The sequence below is a fragment of the Scyliorhinus canicula genome, chromosome 15 (assembly GCF_902713615.1).
Source record: "Scyliorhinus canicula chromosome 15, sScyCan1.1, whole genome shotgun sequence".
Classification (NCBI taxonomy): Eukaryota; Metazoa; Chordata; class Chondrichthyes; order Carcharhiniformes; family Scyliorhinidae; genus Scyliorhinus; species Scyliorhinus canicula.
The window spans coordinates 96650322-96671464 of NC_052160.1; the positions used below are offsets into that span (position 1 = coordinate 96650322).

The window sequence follows — 21143 nt, forward strand, 5'->3', positions numbered from 1 at the left end:
GAAAGTCAAGTGTCTTGATGATTTTCCAAGGGCACACTGATTAACAAACCCTTTTGTACTGTCTTGACAAAGAGAATATCTAAATTATAAAATCTGAAATGGGCACGCTAGTGTCATTTTCATCAGAGACAATTTGTGAGATCCTCCAGCCTCCCAGCTGCATGTTTCTTGGCAGCGGGAAGCTGCGTGTCATTGGATTGGATTGGATTGGATTGGATTTGTTTATTGTCACGTGTACCGAGGTACAGTGAAAAGTATTTTTCTGCAAGCAGCTCAACAGATCATTCAGTACATTGGAAGAAAGGGAATTGAACAGAATTCAAGAAAGTACATGAGAATACATAATAGGGAATAGAGAATACATAATACATTCACAAATGTAATACAATATTAATCGCTTATTGTCACAAGTAGGCTTCAATGAAGTTATTATGAAAAGCCCCTTGTTGCCACATTCCGGCACCTGTTCGGGGAGGCTGGTATGGGAATTGAACCCCGCACTGCTGGCATTGTTCTGCATTACAAGCTAGCTGTTTAGCCCACTGTGCTAAATCTAAACCAGCCCCATTCACATCCAGCACAATTCCCTTCTCCCACTGCTATGAATGGGAATTCTCATTGAAACAACCCCACACCGCCGGGAAAACAGTGGGCAGGAGTGCACTGCCGGTGGGACCAGGAAATCCCGTCGCCGGCGAACGGCCGGAGAATTCTAGCCAATAGGTGCGTTAGTAGTAGAATATCTCTTCATCCATTAACAGCTGCAAACTGCTGGTTACAGAACCAAGTGTCTGTGAAGAAATTATTTTTTTTTAAAAAGTATTTTAAGGTTTTGCAGAATTTTTCATAATAAAACTATAGTAACAATAATAACAAAACAAACTAGAGTGAACATTAACATAGTACAAAAAGAGAACTCCCGGGTGTTCTGACACTCCAAAGATCGCTATCTCTGGGCTCGGCACCACCCGTGTGTTAAGCACCATGGACATTGCCCTCGCGAACCCTTGCCAGAACTCTCTAAGCTCTGGGCATGCCCAAAACATGTGGACATGGTTTGCAGGGCTGCCCTTGCACCTCATACAACTGACTTCTATCCCAAAAAACTTGCTCATTCTCGCTGCCGTCATGTGTGCTCAATGGACCATCTTAAATTGAATTAGACTGAGCCTGGCACATGATGAGGAGGAATTAACCCTGCCCAGGGCCTCTGCCCACAGACCCACTTCCAACTCCTCACCTAGCTCCTCCTCCCACTTGCCGTTGTGCTCCTCCACCGGGGTTTCCTCCGCCTCCTGTAGTTCCTGGTAGATATCCGACACCGTACCCTCCCTCACCCAGGTGCTGGAGACCACCCTGTCCTGTATCCTCAGTGGCGGCAGCGTCGGAAAGGCCACTACCTATTTTTTCAGGAAGGCTCGTACTTGCAGATATTTAAAGGCGTTTCCTGGTGGCAGATTAAATTTGACCTCTAGCGCCTTCAAACTGGGAAAGCTTCCGTCTATGAACAGATCAGATCTCCCATCCTTCTGATGCCTGCCCACTGGAATCCACCATCCATCCTACCTGGGACAAACCTGTGGTTGTTACATATCGGAGTCCAGACCGACGCTCCCGCCACCTTCTTGTACCTCCTCCACTGTCCCCAGATCCGCAGTGTCGCCCGAAATGATCCTACTCACCCGCTTAAAAAAGTCCTCGGGGATGAAGATGGGGAGGCACTGAATGACAAACAAAAATCAGGCGAGGTCAGTCATTTTCACGGTCTGCACCCTCCCTGCGAGTGAGAGCCGGAGCATGTCCCAACTTTTAAAGTCCCCTTCCATTTTCTCCACCAACAGGATCAGGTTGAGCCTGTGCAGGGCATCCCATTTCCTGGTCACCTGTATACCCAGGTAACGAAAATTATTCTCTACCATCCTGAGCGGCAGCTCTTTCAGTGTCTCCTCCTGCCCTTGGCCTGGATCACAAACAACTCGCACTTTTCCATGTTCAGTTTGTACCCTGAAAAACTACCAAAATCCCTCAGGAACCGCAGAACCTCTCCCATCCCCTCCACAGGGTCCAAAATGTACAGGAGCAAATCATCCGCGTATATCGAGACCCGATGTTCCACCCCCCCCTCCCCAAACCAGTCCCCGCCAGTTCCTCGAGGCTCTCAGCGCCATAGCTAGTGGTTCTATAGCTGGGGCAAATAGTAACAGGGAGAGGGGACACCCCTGCCTCGTTCCACGGTGAAGCTCGAAGTACCCCAATCTCAGCCAGTTTGTACATAAACTTGCTACAGGCGGCTGGTACAGCAATTTCACCCAGCCAATAAAACCCTCACCAAACCCGAACCTCCCCAGCATTTCCCAGAGGTACTCCCATTCCACCCGGTCAAAGGCTTTCTCTACGTCCATCGCTGTTACTACCTCCACCTCCCCTCCCTCTGAGGGCATCATAATATTCAAAAGTCTCCGGACATTGGTATTGAGTTGTCTACCTTTAACAAACCCAGTCTGGTCTTCCTCTATCACTCCTGGGATGCAATCCTCAATTCTTGTGGCCAGAATCTTAGCTAGCAATTTGGCATCCACGTTTAAAAGCGAAATTGGCCTGTATGACTCGCAATGTTCCGGGTCCTTCCCTCGTTTAAGAATGAGTGAGATCAAGGCCTGTGACATTGTTGGGGGAGGGTTCCTTTCTCTCTAGCCTCATTGAAGGTCCTCATCAGGAGTGGGCTCAGTATTTCCAGAAATTTCTCACAGAATTCTACCTGGTAACCGTCCCTTCCCGGGGCTTTACCCGATTGCGTGCCCTCTACCCTTGACAATCTCCTCCAATTCGATTTGGACCCCCAGTCCCTCAACTGGTCCAAACATTGCCTCATCCCTTCCGCTCCCGTCGGGGGCTCTTACTCGTATAGCTTACTATAGAACTCCTTAAAGACACCGTTTATCCCACCTGGATCCAAGGCCATGTTACCCTTCTTATTCTTTACTCCCTCGATTTCCCTGGCCGCTGCCCTCTTTCGCAGTTGGTGTGCCAGCATTTTACTCGCTTTCTCCCCATACTCATAGATGCCCCCCTTGCCTTCCTCAGCTGTGCTACCGCTTTGCCTGTGGGCAGCAGTTCAAACTCCGCCACTCCCTCAGTAGCCGCGCCTCGGGGGCCTCCGCATATGTGCTGTCCATTCGGACTATCTCCTCCACTAGTCTCTCCCTCTCCGCTCTTTCTCTCTTTTCCCTATGGGATCGAATTGAGATGAGCTCCCCTCTGACAACTGCCTTCAGTGCCTCCCAGACCGTTGTCACTGCTACCTCACCCGTATTGTTTGTTTCCACGTAATCCTGGATGTTCCTGCTAATCCGCCCGCATCCATTTAGCTAGATAAAGGGATATGCTCAGCTACTGCTCGGTCTAATTCTCTCCCAAACAAACAACAAGGCCCCATAAACATGTGAGCTGCATCATTAGTAAACACACACAACGGCAAGTTTTAAAGATAATGAGGGACTTGCTGGCTGTGAGTAGTGTAAAGCAACCCACCTTTAAATGAAACTGAAGGATCAGTAATGTTTGTATAGAACTGGGGCAAATTCTTATATTACAGATTACAGCAAATAACAGCCATTAGTGCAGAAACAACAGGACTGTTGAAATCACAATGTTCTTAGAATACTAACAAGGGCACGGCACTGACTACAGAATACAGATGAAACAGGTTGCACAGAAACATCCCTGGTAAACTGATTAACATCAAAGCCAATTCAGAAAACCACGTAACTGTATTATTCATGAGTTATTAATCAGTGGTGTTTGGAAAGAAACGTTTTGCAGAGTAGACAATCTTAATGAGCCTGCATTGGCATTATGTTGCAATATCAAAAACAGACTCATTCTGTCTTAGGATCTCTTTAAATCTTCCTTCATGGCTTTTCTGAAATTATTTTTGGTCCTGGATTTGAGTGCGTACCATCCAATACCTGACTCTGATCTCCTGGCATTGCCCCTTCCTCTAGTCTACCTTCGGGTGATTGATCCATCTTGACCCTACATTCTTTGACATTAAGCTATTCCTTTTTGTGACCTCTTCCATCTTCAAATGTTGTGCAAAACCTCCTCCAATGTCCTCCTCTTGTTCTTAAATTCTGGATGAAAATGCCTTGAGACATTTGCAGTTGGACAGTCCCCAAGCATTACTTCTTTACACCATCCCTCTTGCTCTTGGCATTCTATGGCAGAAGCCTTTTTCTACACCTAGATTTCTCAACTCTATTAACCAGGATAGCCCAGTAGGATTAGAGTCCATGGGAGCTTTAAATGAAACTGGAGGATCATTGCTTTAAGTGAGACCTTCTTCTGACTGTCAAATCTTACAAGCCAGGTGCAACCCCACTTTTAATATTTCAATTAGAGGATTGTGTCTCAACAGTGTGAATCTTAAAATTGTCTCTACCCCCACTCCCCCTGTTGCCAACCTTTTGTCAAGCAGGGGAACTGTTCATAATGATGCCTCATGACAACAGTGTTATGAATATTGGAGCTGGGTGGTGTGGAGTGAATGTGCAGAACTATGACTAGAGCATAGCGTAGCTCACTTTTAGCCATTAATGGGTTGTGTTATTTACCATTTATCTATCTGTCCTCTTACAGTTACACCAACATTTACCGAGAGCTGGAGCAGGTAATCCGGATTGCAGACTCGCAGGAAGATCTAAAATGGTTCAACAGTACACATGGACCTGGAATGCCAATGAACTGGCCTCAGTTTGAGGTAACGATTCTTTTGTCCACATAATAACATATATCTAATTAAAATGTTACATTATATATTTAAAAATACTACTCGCTTGACTGAAATATTACAGTGACCTTGAAGAGCTATCTTACATGTACCTGACCTCATTGCTGAACGTGGCTCTGAGGTACATCACGGTGTGCTGTTTTGTTGCTTAATAAAATGTGAACCTAAACGAGGAAAATATTTTTGATAAAGTATAAATATTAAAAACTATATAAAACTGTTCTGTCAGTTATGGTGATTAGTGACAGTATTTTCTACTGTGAAACTCTTTGGGTTGTCTCAGCTTAGCTCAGTGGTAGCACTCATTTTTAAGTCAGGAGATTATGCAATCCCTACTCAAGGACTTGTGCTAGCCTTGGTTATACACTCTGTGAGGCAGTCATGAAAATACGCTGCATTGTTGGAGGTTCTTTCTTTGGGCTTAAATGTTAAATCTGCCTGCTCAGTTGAACAAAAACTACTGTGGTGCTACTCGAAGAAAGGCAAGAACTTCTGGTCAACATCCATCCCTTAGCAAATGGCAGAAAAATGGATTAACTTGTCATTCATCTCATTTCTTTAAGTGAGACCTTGCTGAATGGCACCTATCCCATTTCAGAAATAACTAACTGGCTATAAAGTACTTTGGGATGTCCTGAGCAGGTGAAAGATATTACATAAATGACGGCCTTTTCTATGATTTCACAAGGTTAATATACAGAGTCAATTTGGCATCCAAAGTAAACCCATAGGCAGGCATCCCTTAATCAAGTATCCCTACAGTTTTAAATGATCCCAGGGTTTTTGCCTCTATTTTGTTTCCGTTCCACATGCTGATCTACCCTTTGTGTGAAGAATATCATGTAATTCCCTTTACTGTTTGTTGTATGCCATTGTCTCCTATTCAGTTGTCTTACTGTCACATTTTAGTTTATAATAGTGTTCTGGATCTAACTTCCCCTGACATTGAGGCCGGACAACGTCTCCTAATTCCATCCTTACAAAACTGAAAAGAAAATGTTTATCCCATCATCAATTAATATTGGGGCTGTCTCTCTGAACCATTTCTGAGGCACAAATGCTTTCCTAATCTTGGTGACCCAGAAATAATGGTATCCCAGGTGACGTATGATTTGTGTACTGACTCGAGCATAAGCATAACTTACATGGAGCTGGACTGTAGTTCCACATTACATTTGTAGAGAATGGATATTCAGTGTGTCAATTTCAGTAAAACCTGTGGACCTCTTTCAATGCATTTTGTTATTTCAGCACCATTTGGAGTGTGTTTATATTGTTCACTTCTGTGGTAATACTTTGCAACTACCCATGCCAAATTTGACCTACGATCGATCAATTCACTAATACTTATTTTGTTTAATCTTTATTGGGAGGGAAGGGGGGAATTCTCCAGGTCCGTCTGCTGGAAATGGGATTCTGATTGGCTGGAGAATCCTGCATCGAGGCAAAATCAGGATTCTTGCCTGACAGGAAACCTGTTCTCCATGCCCGTCCCACTGACCATAGCAGGTTTCCCGACATCCCGGCTGGGCTTCTTCTCCCGACCCGGTGGAACCATGCAGATTGTTCATTAGAGCTATTTTACATGTCATTGTCTGGTATTTTTCTGTTTGAAGAAAAATAAACGTTTTCACATAATAAAGTAATTCCGTACCCCAAGAACTGTTAAAGTCTGACAGTATGCTAAGTTTAAAGGTCTGCCTTGTGTTCTCAAGTGCTTCCTAGAAAAAAACAGCTTTGGGGGCTGCCCTTTCGCTTTCTAGTGTGTGTTGCACTTGGACATCACATCGTGTTGTAGATTCATTAGAATCTTTCTCGTTTGAGAAGAGGAGAAAGTCGGACATTTTATATCGGTTGCTTCAGTGATGTAGCCAGTAATTTACAGACCTCAGCAATTTACAAAAGGCTGCAAATTAGCTGAACTGTCTCCAGCTGTGGTTTGAACAGGGAAGTTGGATAACTAAATGTTCTAACATTGTTCTGTATCTTAATCTGTCAGTGAGTTTTATTTTATTTTGATCATTCATGGGATGTGGGCATCACTAGCAAGTCCATCTCTATTTGCCCTTGAAAAGGTGATGGTGCGCCGTCTCCATGAACCACCAAATTGCATATGGTGTTGATGCATCCACAGTGTTGAGGATGGAACTCCAGGATTTTGACCCAGCAACAGTGAAGGAACAACTATATAGTCAGAAGTCTGGATGGGTTGTGGCTTGGCGGGATGCTTGCAGCTGATGCTGTTTCTGTGCATCTACTGTCCTTGTTTTCTAGGTGGTAGAGGTCACAGATTTGGAAGGTGCTCCTAAAGAATTGCTGCAGTGCACCTTGTAAATGGTGCACACTGCTGTCACTGTTTCAGAGGGTGGATGAGGTGCCAATCAAGTGGGTTGCTTTATCCTGGTCTGTGTCAAGCTTCAATTTTTTATTTTTATTTTATATTTTTTTAAAATTGAAGTTGTTGGATCATCTTTGATCTCTTTAAACGCAGATCAAGCAAAGGCTTGACTCACTTTCATAGCCAGTGAACAGAGAGGAACTGCTGTGATCTGATTCATTTAATTCAATCAGTGCTATGCGTCTTTATATAATAATATGAAAATAAGCAATAAAATAAACATACTTCCCCCAAATTAATGAGTTGTCTTGCTTGATTTAAGCTCCTTTCAAGCTCCCCTGGTGTAAGCTTTCAGTCTTTTTCCCGGGTGTCACTGTTTTAGGGTATTGTGTCAAAAGGGTCAAGATGGTGGTATTGTCCCTGGGCTAATAGTGCAGAGACCCAGGGTAATGCTTTGGGGATCGGGGTTTGAATCCCACCATGACAGATGGTGAAATTTGAATTCAATAAAAATCTGGAATTAAAAATCTAATGATAATCATGTCAAGTCCAACCATTGTCAAGTCTAATAATGACCATGAGATCATTGTTGATTGTCATAAAAAACACTTGGCTCACAAATGTCCTTTAGCGAAGGAAATCTGCTATCCTCACCCGGTCTGGCCTACATGTGACTCCAGATTGCCCGTTGACATGGCCTAGCATGTTGCATCAAGCTGCTAAAAATAAGTCAATAACACTATGGGTATGCCTGAACCACATGGACTGCAATGGTTCAAGAAGGCAGCTCGACACCACCTTTGTGAGGACAATTAGGGATGGGCAATAAATGACCACAACCACTACATTTTGAGAATATGTTTTTTGTAAAGGTCTGCCTTCCTTGTCCCTGTCTCTCTTTTGTGGGGCTTGCTCTTCACAGCTCTGAAGATATTAAAAACCTTTTAATAAAGTGTGTATGAAATGCGTATTCACCACTGAAATAAGGTAGCCAATTCCTTGTTATGTATAGTAAGAAGTCTTACAACACCAAGTTAAAGTCCAACACGTTTGTTTCGAATCACTAGCTTTCGGAGTACTGCTTCTTCAGGTGAAACCTGAGGAAAGAGCAGTGCTCCGAAAGCTAGTGACTTGAAACAAACCTGTTGGACTTTAACTTGGTGTTGTAAGACTTCTTACTGTGCTCACCCAAGTCCAATGCCGGCATCTCCACATCATTGTTATGGATAGTCTGAGGAAAAATTTTACATTAGCTTGTTTAAATCTTAACCTATTACCTCAGGCCTTATGTATACATTAAGTAATTTTTTTCCAGATCCTTTCCATAGAAATTAAGGGGGCGCAAATCTCCCCCCCCCCCCCCCCCCAAACCACACACACACACACACGTCAGGTGGGAGAATTGCGGGAGTGCCGGGTGAGTCCCACCAAACCGCCCCGGCACCACCCGCACATGATTCTCCCACCCCCCCCAAAACAGCGCGCCAAGATTTACGGCAGGCCGCTCGGAGAATCGCTGCTTGCCGTTTGTAACGGGCGAGCGGCGATTCTCCAGCTCGGATGGGCCGAGCGGCCTGCCCAATACGACGGGTGACGGGTTCACGCCAACCACACCTGTTCGCTGCCGGCGTGAACAGGGCGCGAATGCTGCAGGGGCGGCCTGTGGGGGGGGGGGGAGGATCGAGCACCGGAGGGGGGCGCTCAGAAGGAGTCTGGTCCGCGATCGGTGCCCACCGATCGGCGGGCCGACGTCTCTGAAGGACGCACTCCTTTCCTCCGCCGCCCCGCAGGATCGCACCTCCATTTCTTGCGGGGAGGACGGCAACCTCTACATCAGTTGATAGCCTCCGAATCCAGGGCTTGAACGCAAAAATCAGGGGTGTCCCTCCAGTGTAGTACTGAGAAAGCACTGGTGGAGCCAGATGCTGTCTTTCAGAGATGTTAAATTGAGGCCGTATCTGCCTGCCCAGGTGGATGTAATAGATCCCATAGCACTACCTCACAGAAGAGCAGGAGAGTTATCACAGTATCCTGGCCAATGTTTATCCCTCAATCAATATCACAAAAAATAGATTATCTGGTCATTACAACATTGCTGTTTGTGGGAGCATTTTGGCTGTCGTGCTTCCTAAATTGCAACAGTAGCTATATTTCAAAAACCACGTCAGAAATTATTTGAGATTGCTGGTTGTCATAAAAAGCCCAAATAAATAGAAGTCTTATTTTTTTTAAAACAAAAGCGTGCATGTGTTTACATGCAGTTAAATTATTTGGATTTTCTGTGCCTAAAAGGAGCAAAACTTATCTTTTACAGGAATATTCTCAAGATGTGACTCATCCAGTTGCTAAAAGAGAGAAAGTAAAAAAAGTTAACGAAGGTGTTAGTAACGCCTCACCAGGAGGAGAGCAGGTGACACAGGCAGCGGACCGGGGCAGGTAGGTGCACTCAAAGGTGGCATTTTCTTTAATAATGGTGGTAGAAAAAAACGAAGGGTCTGATTTTTCTTGTTTGATTCTTCCACCTTGTGACCTGAACACTGGATAGATACAGCCCCTCAAGGATCCACTCACAATTGTCTTTCACATAGTAACAAATGTTTTTCTAAGAGCTGCTTGTACATTTACTGATGATGTTTTAATCCTCGTATCTGGGCTGCATGAATTGTGTCGAGGTAGCAATATTGTGTAACAGGTAGAAAAGTGTAGACTGCAGCAACAAGGCTGCATTACCTGAAATGCCTTCTCCTAGGTACTCTGACCAGTAGTTTGAAAATACAAAATTATGAGTTTGCATGGCAACTCCAAAAAATAATGACAGCAATGTATGTCCAAGTAAGAGACTTCGAGGCAAACATGTTGGTTATCAGTGTTTCCACAAAATTGTTGTTGTTCTGCCCAATGTTAGAGTTTGCTGGAGAGGAAGATGCTGTTGAAATAACTTTTGGTAAACTGTAGCAACTTACCAATGGATTGTACATATGGCAGCCTCCTTATAATGGACGGTTTGTCCTTTAACCCTGAGGAGGAACTCCTCCAATGGTGTTCTTGGCTTCTCCTTACTGCCCTCCAACAACTACCACCACCTTTGTAATGTCAAATATGCCTCAAACAATTGGATGGTTTCTCTTTGGCAGGAACTGAAGTAAGTGAGGATCAAAGCTCTCTGGAGTGACACTTGGTTGAATATTTTCTTGATGTTAGGGCAGCTTTTCTAGCCTCTTCTCTAACACTAGCATCTGTCTGGATCAACCCTATTGTATGTCATTATATCAGATGCCAAGCTGAGCGTTGGTGAACTGGTTCTTATTGAGTCAATGTTGCATGATGGTATTATTGAAAATTCCAATCACTTTAGCAGTGATGTGGATGGGTCTGAGTGTGTTTCTGAAACCAGTACTGGATGAGCAGAAATTTCCTCCAACAAAATATTGAGAAGACTGCTGTTCTCTATTTTCCATTAGACTATTCTCTAATGAATGTGAGAATGCTGGAGAGCTTTTTTTCTGACCTATTGATGGTGGAATCACTAATATGAAAATGAAAATCACTTATTGTCACGAGTAGGCTTCAAATGAAGTTACTGTGAAAAGCCCCTAGTCGCCACATTCCGGCGCCTGTTCGGGGAGGCTGTTACGGGAATCGAACCGTGCTGCTGGCCTGCTTGGTAGGCTTTCAAAGCCAGCGATTTAACCCAGTGTGCTAAATATCCCTCCATAGTCTGCTGATCCTGGTGCTAAACATGGAGTTGGCTTCACTAGATTTGTACCTCATTCTAAATGAACTCTCACACTAGAAACAAGGCTTTGCCTTCACAAGGACTGGGGGTTGGTCATTTCTGTCAATTCTGTAGGGACAATTGTATCAACAGCAGGCACGTTGATAAGGATGAAATGAAGTGGACTGCCTTCTCATGTTGATTACCTCAGTACCTGACGTAGACCTAGGGCCCGATCTAATGGCCCCATTAGCATGGCCTCAAATCCCATAATGGCCGCTATATCTCAAGATGTGCACCGGCAAGTTCTCCACTTGAGATCTTCCCTGCCCTACTGGTGATATAACCAGGTTCACGCACAACGAGAAAGTGAACATGATTTTGTTGATTTAAATAAATTTTAATATAATTAATAGACTTTGTGCCGTGGAGGGGAGGGGGGGTGGGGAGGAGGAGAGAGAGCCTGCATGCCTGCGAGGTAGGGGTGGGGGTGGAAGCCCTGATGCCATGGTGGGTGGGCAATGTTGGCATTGGGGTGGAGTGTGCATCCCGAGGCTTGAGGGAGCTATCCTGATCTCTGTTGGGGGGGGGGGCTTAAATGTAACTTTAAAAAATGCCGCCCCAGTATTAGAATTCCGGCTTTGTTGGTCTGTTAGGATCTAAATCCCAGTTGGCTGTGTGATCCTTGCCAACACTTTGAAATTTGAAAAAAGTGCTGAAAAATCAGGTGAGAAAAGGCAACTGTGAAACAGGTTTAGTTTCATGGGGAAAATTGCACTCCTAGAATGAAAACTGTGTCCTTGAGAGTGTGGCCAGTGGTGTTGCTACTAAAGCTCTCTTGTGGTGCACATTGAAGTAACCTACCCTAAAGAATGATTTCTGCCTGGTGTGTAGCAATTAGTTGGAGGTTTCCTTGACCTTTCGTTTGGACCTGAAACCATAGTCAATGTTGTTCCAAAGTCTCCTGCAGCTAATGATGTGCAGTGATGGAGGGAAAAGATCAATTCTGTGACTTGGTAAAGATGACTAGTATTTTGAGACCTTGGTGAACAGTTAATTGTTTCTAGGGATTCTTTACAAATGCAGATGTCCTTTTCTCACTCCCTGAACAGAGGTAGTATCTGCCAGAATAATGAGAGACGAAACAGTAATAACCCCTTTGCTGAAGATGAAGTCAACCACGAGGTGAAGGAGATCCGGAAAGAGGAAAAGAAAAAGTTGGTGAAAACTGTCTGTCTTTGTTGGGGGCGACTTGGAGTTTTTCACTAACATTCACTAACATTGACTTAAGTTTAACTATTCAGGGGGGCCAATTTATCAATAGGATTATTGCCCTGGCTATGTTCCTCTCTCTGTCTCTGTAATGTATATACTTAAGACTCAATTTGCCATGATCTTTGTGTCACGGTCGTTCCGTGTATCTGGATGAATTTCTCACTATCTTTCTAGATTCGTTTTATGTATATATATATATATATATATACACAAAACAAAGAATCTGCATAATGAACTCATATTCTGGAATGCTGTCTGCATTATGTCGCCTCATAAATAAAGGTAGTGCTTTTCTCGACTTCTAATATCAAGTACAGCTTAATGGGGAAGAAGATAACTTTGTGTTTAACCTCCTCTCCCATTTTGCACCTAAATGCAAAATAGATGCTTTGTGTTTTTTCTGACCATGTGGACATCCTTCTTGCTAAACTGATTAATGATGTCACCATGCATTCTGGAATGATCCTGTTGGAAACCTGTTTATGGGCATGAATTAAACCAACCCAAGAACTGGTTCGTCACCACAGAACCTGAGCAAACACTTGACCTACACGCTCTCTCTTAATGCTTGAGTGTTTTCAGCCAATAGTCCAGTTTCCAAGGTTGCAGCAGTACCAGTTTAGCACCTTGACTGGTCCAAAGTGTGGCTCCGCCTTTACTAATGGACTGGCTCCAGAGTCCTTACCAAGGACGTCAAGGAGCTGCCATTTGGACCCAAGTCCAGGTTCTCCATACAGCTCCAAAATGGATGTTACTATTTTAGTTTGTACTGAATATTCTTTATCACAAATGAAGGTTCTTATGAAAGAATTCCTTTGTTCCTTCTCCTTTTAATGAAAACCAACCAGCTGTACTTCATTTATTTTAGATCTGTAGGTTCACAGATCAAACACTGGTGTTTCACTAACATCTTTAACCTCAACTCTGCTGGTTGCAATAATGTACATTGAATCAAACTTTTCATAATTTCCTTTGTGCTATTTTACATCAATATAACAAAAGTATTTGAAGATGCAATTAAAAAGAAAAATACCTGCAGTAGCTGCAAATCTGGCAGAAAAGCAAAGTGCTGAAATACACACCCAGGTTATTCAGTGCCTCTTAATAAAAAAGGACATTAATGGTTACACCTGAGATGTTGACTTTATTGTACAGATATTGACTGGCTTGCTGCGTAAAGTTTTTGTGTTTTATATGGTAGCACTGTAGCTCTTCCCCAAGTTAAGGTCATTTTAATAGTCCTCAACTGAATGTGGGAAGAAGTAAATTGTCTCAGGTGTCGCAGTTTGAGGATATGGGGTAGACCATTTAGGCCAGAGATGAGACATTTCTTCACCCAGAAGGTGGTGAGCCTGTAGAATTCATTACCACAAGAAGTAGTTGAGGCCAAAACATTGTATGTTTTCAAGAAGCAGTTAGATATTGCACTTAGGACTTCTGGTGGCGGATCTGGAGTGACTGGTTGCACATTTAGTGGCTCCTGCTCAAAGTGGAATTGTTTGGTCCTTTTTACACAATATACGGGGTGTTTACTGGTGCAAACTGCATGAACAGTGAGAGGTAGGAATTCTCCTCCGCTGGGGCCTGTTTATGGCTTATTGAGTGAGGAGTGTAATGATCAAGGGGCAGCAGTCTGGCCGGGAGAACTTTCGAAGTGTGACAGAGGGAAAGATGGCGGCGGTTCTCGGGCATCGTTGCTTGCCCACTGGTCTACCAAGCAATTGGTGGATTTTCTGAATGCCAAGTTCCAACAACAGAGGTAAGAGGTCCCAGAGGACCTGGCTAAGGTGGCGGAGCTGATTAAGGTGGCTATTGAGAGAGTGGAGCAAAGGCAGGAGGCGCAGAGTTCGGTGCTCCAGAAGGTGGAGGAGTCGATTGTGAATCATGAGGACCAGTTGGCCTCGTTGGAGGCAAAAATGGTGCTCGTGGCAGAGGGCCAGAAGCAGCTGAGGGAGCAGGTGGAGAACCTGGAGAATCTCCCAGGAGGCAGAATCTCCGGAGTGTGGAGCTGCCTGAAGGGATTGAAGAAACCCAGACCACACAGTATATTGCAAATATGTTTGAGACGGTGGTGGGGGGTGGGGGTGGCGTGGGGGGGTCTTTGACTGTTCTCCCAAGACTAATCAAGCGCACATGGCGTTGAGGAGAAGGCCAAAGGCAGGGGTGCAGCCAAGGGCAATGGCGGTGAGGTTGCATTGTTTTCCGGACAAAGAAAAGATTCTGCGGTGGGCAAAGGAGAGTGTACCTGGGAAGGAAATGTGGTGCGTATCTACCAGGACTTGGGTGCAAAGCTGACCAAGTGGCGCGCCTGGTTCAATAAGGTCAAAGCAACCCTCGACAAGAAAGGAGTGGCGTTCAGGGTGTTCTGTCCTACTCGTCTGTGGGTCAAGCACCAGAACCAGGAATTCTATGTTTTTTTTTTAATTTTAGAGTACCCAGTTATTTTCTTCTCCAATCAAGGGGCAATTTAGCATGGCCAAACTACCTAACCTGCACATGTTTGGGTTGTGGGAGGTGAAACCACGCAGACATGGGGAAAATTGCAAACTCCACACAGACAGCGACCCAGGGCCAGGATTCAACCCCGGGTCCTCAGTGCCGTAGTCCCAGTGCTAACCGCTGTGCCACATGCCGCCCTCAGGAATTCTATTTTGATTCATTGGAGGAGATGAGAAAATTTATTGAGAGCCCTTGGAATGGGGGTACGTGTGAGGACATTGATGTTTGGAGATGGCAATATAGGGAATGTGGGTGTGTATGCTGGGTGGATTGTTGCATTTACTGTGTTTAGGTATGGATTGGGCAACTGTGTTCAACTGTTCTTGGGGAATTGTGGGTGAGAGGTGGTGGGGGGGGCGAAGGGGGAGTAGGAAACTGCCTCGAGTAGGGACCTCCATGCTAACCACCCTCTCCTTATTGTATCTGTTAACAGTTTAATTTTCCCCAAAGAAGTCGATAAACAGCTGCCACCTCCGGACGAACCCTAACATTGACTCTCTCAGGGCGAACTTAATTTTCTCAAGCCTGAGAAACCCAGCCATGTCGCTAACCCATACCCCTGACTTTGGGGGCTCTGGGTCCCTCTACGCTAATAAGATCCATCTCCAGGCTACCAAGGAGCAAAGGCCAAAACGTCAGCCTCTCTCGCCCCTGGACTCCCGGGTCTTCCGACACTCCATAGATCGCCACCTCCAGACTCGGCACCACCCTCGTTTTTAGCACCGTGGGCATTACATCCGCAAATCCCTGCCAGAATCCCCTAAGCTTCTTCCATGCCCAAAACATGTGGACATGATTTGCGGGCCCTCCTACACATCTGTCCTCTACCCAAAAAAATCTGCTCATCCGGGCAACCTTCATGCGTGCCTGGTGAACCACCTTGAATTGTATCCGGCTGAGCCTGGCACATGATGAGGACATGTTGACTCTGCTCAGAGCATCCTCCCACAGATCCGCCTCTAACTCCTTTCCCAGCTCATCTTCTCACTTGTGCTTCTCCTCCCCTATCTGGGTTCCCTCCCACTCCATAAATTCTTCATAAATTTCCGAGGCCTTGCCCTTCCCCACCCCCGTTTTGGAAAATACCTTAACCTGTATCCCCTGTGGCGGTAGAAGCAGAAAGGTCGAAACCTTCCTTCGCACAAAATCCCTTGCCTGCAGATAGCGAAACCCATTCCCGCCTGGCAATTCGAACTCCTCCTCCAGATCCTCCAAACAAGGAAAGCTCCCATCAATAAACAGATCTCCCAGTCTCCCAATACCTACTCTCTGCCACCTCCAAAACCCCCCCATCCAACCTCCCGGGGACAAACCGGTGATTGCCACAAATTGGAGCCCACACCGACGCCCCCTCCACTCCCATATGCTTCCGCCACTGTCAGAGCCGCCACCACCTCCGGGTTTGTGGAGTACCGGGTTGGCGAGAACGGCAGAGGTGCCATTACCAATGCTCCTAAACTTGCGTCCCTGCATGATGCTGCCTCTACCCACTCCCATACCGACCCCTCCCCCACTACCCACTTCCTGATCATAGCTATATTTGCTGCCCAGTAGTAATTCCTAAAGTTCGGTAGGGCACAACATGTGGACATGGTTCGCTGGCTCTCCCGTACACCTTGCACACCCGCCTTCTATCGCAAAAAACTTGCTCATCCGGACCACCGTCACGTGTGCCCGGTGAACGACCTTAAATTGTATCAGGCTAAGCCTGGCGCATAATGTGAACATGTTGACCCTGCTTAATGCATCTGCCCAGAGACCTGCCTCTATCTCTCCCCCTAACTCCTCCTCCCATTTGTGCTTTAGCTCCTCTGTCTGCGTTTCCTCTGACCCCATGAGTTCTTTATAGATATCTGAGACCTTCCCCTTTCCCACCCATACACAAGAAATTACCCTATCTTGTATCCCTCGTGGCGGTAGGAGCGGGGAGGTTGGAACCTGCCTTTGCAAGAAATCCCGAATCTGCAGATACCTAAACCCATTCCCTCCCTTGAGTCGACTCAAACTTCTGCTCTAACTCCCTCAAAACGGGGAAGCTGCCATCTATAAACAAATCTCCCATCCTCCCGATCCCTGCTCTCTGCCATCCCCGAAACCCTCCATCTAGTCTCCCTGGGGCAAACCGATAGTTGCTACAGATTGGAGCCCAAATCGATGCTGCCTCATCGCTATATTTGCCGCCCAGTAATAGTTGCTAAAGTTTGGCAGCGCCAGCCCACCCTCCCTCCGGCCATGCTCCAGCATCACCTTCTTCATTCGCGGGGTTTTACCTGCCCACACAAAACCGACAAAGGCCTTTGGGATAAAGATTGGGAGGCACTGAAAAACAAACAGGAATGTCGGGAGGACCGTCATCTTCACTGTCTGTACCCACCCCACCAGTGATAACGGGAGCATATCCCACCTTCAGAAGTTCTCTTTCATTTGTTCCACTAACCGAGTCAAGTTTAGTTTATGTAACAGCCCCCAGTCTAGTGCCACCTTGATCCCTAAATAACAGAAGCTACCTCCCATCACTCTGGACAGCAGCTCTCCAGTCTCCTCTCCTGCCCCCTTGCCTGGACCGCAAACATCTCGCTTTTCCCCATGTTCAATTTGTACCCCGAAAAACGGCCAAATTCCCCTAAAATCCACATGATCTCTCCCACCCTCTCTAACGGGTCGGAAACATACAGGAGCAGGTCGTCGGCGTATAACGAGACTCTGTGTTCCACCCCACCCCGGACCAGCCCCTGGAAGCTCTTAACGCCAAAGCCAGTGGCTCAATAGCCAGAGTGAACAGCAACGGAGAGAGGGGGCACCCTGCCTAGTCCCCTGGTGCAGTCTAAAATAGCCCAACATCAGCCGGTTCGTTCGAACATTCGCCTCTGGTGCCTGGTACAACAGCCTGACCCAGTCGATGAAACCCCGACCAAACCCGAACCACCCCAACTCCTCCCACAGATAGTTCCATTCCACCAGATCAAAGGCCTTCTCCGCGTCCATTCCCTCTGGGGGCATCATGATTACATTCAAGAGCCTTCTAAAGTTGGCCGTTAGCTGCCTACCCTTCACGAACCCCGTTTGGCCTTCCACTATCATCCCTGGGACACAGTCTTCTATCCTTGAGGACAAGATTTTAGCCATCAGTTTGGCATCAACATTCAACAGGGAGATCGGCCTGTAGGACCCGCATAGCTCAGGGTCCTTTTCCCACTTCAGGATCAGTGAGATCGAGGCCTGTGACATTGTCGGGGGAAGAACACCGCACTTTCTTGCCTCCTTAAACACCTTCACCAACAGTGGGCCCAGAATCTCCGAGAACTTTTTATAAAACTCCACTGGATAACCATCTGGCCCCGGGGCCTTGCCTGACTGCATGGCCTCCAGTCTATCTGCTATTTCTTCAATCCCTATCGGGGCTCCCAGCCCTTCTACCAACCCTTCGTCCACCTTCGGGAACTCCAGCCCGCCCAGAAATTGTCTCATCCCTTCCACTCCCACTGGGGGTTCCGACTCGTATAGCCTGCTGTAAAACTCCTTAAACACCCCGTTAACCTCTGCTGGGTCCAAGATTGTGTTCCCTCCTCTGTCCTTCACTCTCCCTATCTCCCTAGCCGCCTCCCTTTTCCTGAGCTCTGGTGTGCCAGCATTCTACTGGCCTTCTCTCCATGCTCATATATCGCCCCCACACCTTCCTCAACTGTTCCACCGCCTTCCCTGTAGATAACAAGCCAAATTCCACCTGTAGCCTCCTTCATTCCTTCAGTAATCCTACCTCCGGGGCCTCCGCATACCTCCTGTCTACCTGAGGTATTTCCCCGACCAACCGATCCGCCTCTGCCCTCTCTTCCTTCTCCCTATGGGCCTGAATCGAAATCAGCTCCCCTCCAACGATCCTCATGTTCTGAATGCGCGACCTGTTCTGCAGGTCATCCACTTTCTCTTGCAGTCTTTTCTGGTGGTCTCCGCTGCGATCGTGGTTAGCTGGTCATCATGCTCAGCAACCGTCTCTTCCACCTTCTGAATCACGTGGCTTCCAATCTCTGCTCCACATGGTCAATCTCCGTCGTAATTGGATCCAGGTATTCTTTCCTATCCTGAGCAAAGCTCTCCTAGAGAAAGTCCACCAGCTGCTCCGTTGACCACTGGGCCGGCAATTTCGGTCCCTGACGCTCCTAAATATTTTTCTGTGCTGCACATTCCACTCCCTTCTTCGACCAACGATCTCTCTTTTTCAGACCACTTCTGGTCCACGAACCCATACACTGGTGGGGAATCCTACTCCTCGACCTCATCAATCTTCTGTTTTGCTGATAAATTCCCCCATAAATCGTGGAAAAAGGTCCCAACGGTCAACCATGAGCGGGAGCTACCAAATAAGCGACCACTCAATCCATGGCCTCCATTGGAAAGACTATAGGGTGGAATTTAATGGAAAATTTCCCAATTTCATTTGTGGTGAGTTTTACCAAGAGTTTTCCACCAGAGAATTTCCCGCCGGCTCTGCTGGCGAATTCTCCAGTGCTACTACGTAATCACTCTTTTGGTTTCTGGGTAGTTTCTCTCCAGTTTAACCCACATTTAGAATTTTTTTCAGCACTGGGGAGCTGAACTCGGAGATCGGCCCACCATTTTGAAAGGGTGCCCCGATCTCTAAGTGAGCGTGTGGGTCACCTGCCACCCATAGGCAATGCCACCACCCCCCCCCATACATATGGTCACTACCACCCCCCCCCCCCCCCCCCCCCAAGTGAGGACACCCCGCTATGGGGTACCTGGGCCACCCCTCTCCTTCAGGCCCCCCACACTCACTTACAGGTCCCCCTCCCTTTCCAGGACCCCCACCTGTCACCCTCCCCACCCTCCCTCAAACTGCCAAAGGCCCCTACTTAACTGCCCTGTAACCACCCCCAGCCTTCATGTGGGCACCCTTCCACTCTCCTTTCATGGACATGGCCCCCCTCGGGCCCTGATCCTTGGCATGCCACCTGGGCACCTGATACTGGCACCCTGGTAGTGCTCCTGCCAGCTTGGCAGTGCCACCTGGGCACCTTTGTGTGGACCAGAACTGAACGGTGCCTGGCTGTGGCCTTGCTAGGGAGGCTGGTAGATCCCGGGAGGCCAGCAGATGTGACGTAAGCTCGCCTAAGTAGGTTTCTAAGTACCCATTTGCAGAATAGAGATCAAGGAAGACAATATGTCTGGGCTTTGCCAGCGACTTGGGGCTGGTGTTGTATGTTTGCTGTCTCTGCTGAGAAATAATGTGTAATTCAAAGAAACTTACACTTTGTTCTGTTTTATAAAGAATCCTTCTCAAAGTGGTTGTGGAGCAGACTGATCAATGGGTTTTAGAGAGTGGGTCAGGAAATCCATTTTCAGTTGATTTTCTTTCCCTCCCAACCTGTTCTCAAGTCTTTTCTGACACTTTTTACCATTGCATGACTCTATTGAAGTAAAGCTGTCTTCTGAATCTAAAACTGGCGCTCTTTGTCTGTAGTTTGGGCGAGCTTTATTTTATTGTCCATCAAATTCTGTTCAGATGACTTGTGTTAGAAAAGAGTACAAACAGAAAATGCCAGAAATGCACAGCATGCCAGTCAATCCCTGGGAAGTGGGGGAAAAGGAGTCGTGGGGCGGGAGGAGGGTGGAGAAGAGATTTAATATTGTTAAATGGGCCCTTCAGTAGAATATCAGGTCTGATTGGGGTTTACCCCCAAAACTTCAACCTATTTTTCTTGTGCTGGCTATCTGCGCATTTCCACTCTTTTTGTATTTTATTCCGAATTTCCAGTATTCCGCGTCGCTCCATCTCTTTTCTTGATTTCTGTAGGCAGAGAGCGGGCTGATCTGGTAACATTACAGGGTTTTTTTGCTCAACCCCCCCCCATCCACCCCTTTTCTGTTGCAGCGTGAGTAGCTACGAGAAAAACCAGGCGTACTCTGCTGAATGGTCCGACGATGAAACAAATAACCCTGCCACAAATGATGCCAATGATGGAGCAAATCCATTTGATGAAGAAGCATCTCCTGCCCATGGTGTGCGAGTGCGGGCGCTGTACGATTATGAAGGTCAAGAGCAGGATGAACTGAGCTTCAAAGCAGGTGAGATTGTGTAGAAAGAAAATCATTATTGCAGTATGTGTCACATGACCGGAAAGTGGTCATTTGGTTATCTGCTGATCTTCCACGTAAGGCTTCCCAGATTCCTGGACTACTTCTCCACACTTTGATCGTGGGTCAGAATTTGTGGTAGCAGTGGTATGTGTATGTCTGCCATTAGTTAGACTTGCTCTTTCACAATTATGATTTTTTTCATAATAATAATCACTTATTGTCACAAGTAGGCTTCAATGAAGTTACTGTGAAAAGTCCCTCGTCGCCACATTCCGGCGCCTGGAATTGAACCCGCCCTGCTGGCATTGTTCTGCATTACAAGCCAGCTATTTAGCCCACTGTGCTAAACCAGCCCCATAAGTCTTCTGTGTGAAAAGTTGCTGAAAGAATGAGCTGATAATGGTACAGTGAAGGAAGGGGGGAACGAAATG

General features: G+C 46.5%; 1 protein-coding gene across 8 annotated transcripts in view; it reads left to right on the forward strand.

Annotated features, from left to right (window-relative positions):
* Nucleotides 1–21143, forward strand: part of pacsin1b (protein kinase C and casein kinase substrate in neurons 1b) — a 372157-nt gene that overhangs the window by 344133 nt on the left and 6881 nt on the right. For 7 of the 8 annotated variants that reach the window (XM_038820244.1, XM_038820242.1, XM_038820248.1 and 4 more), the window contains 4 exons: nt 4639–4759; nt 9442–9563; nt 11955–12059; nt 20507–20700. In XM_038820244.1, the coding sequence (XP_038676172.1) occupies nt 4639–4759; nt 9442–9563; nt 11955–12059; nt 20507–20700 (542 nt within the window). The remainder of the gene's footprint in view (nt 1–4638; nt 4760–9441; nt 9564–11954; nt 12060–20506; nt 20701–21143) is intronic. The other variant, XM_038820247.1, reaches the window with a different exon arrangement.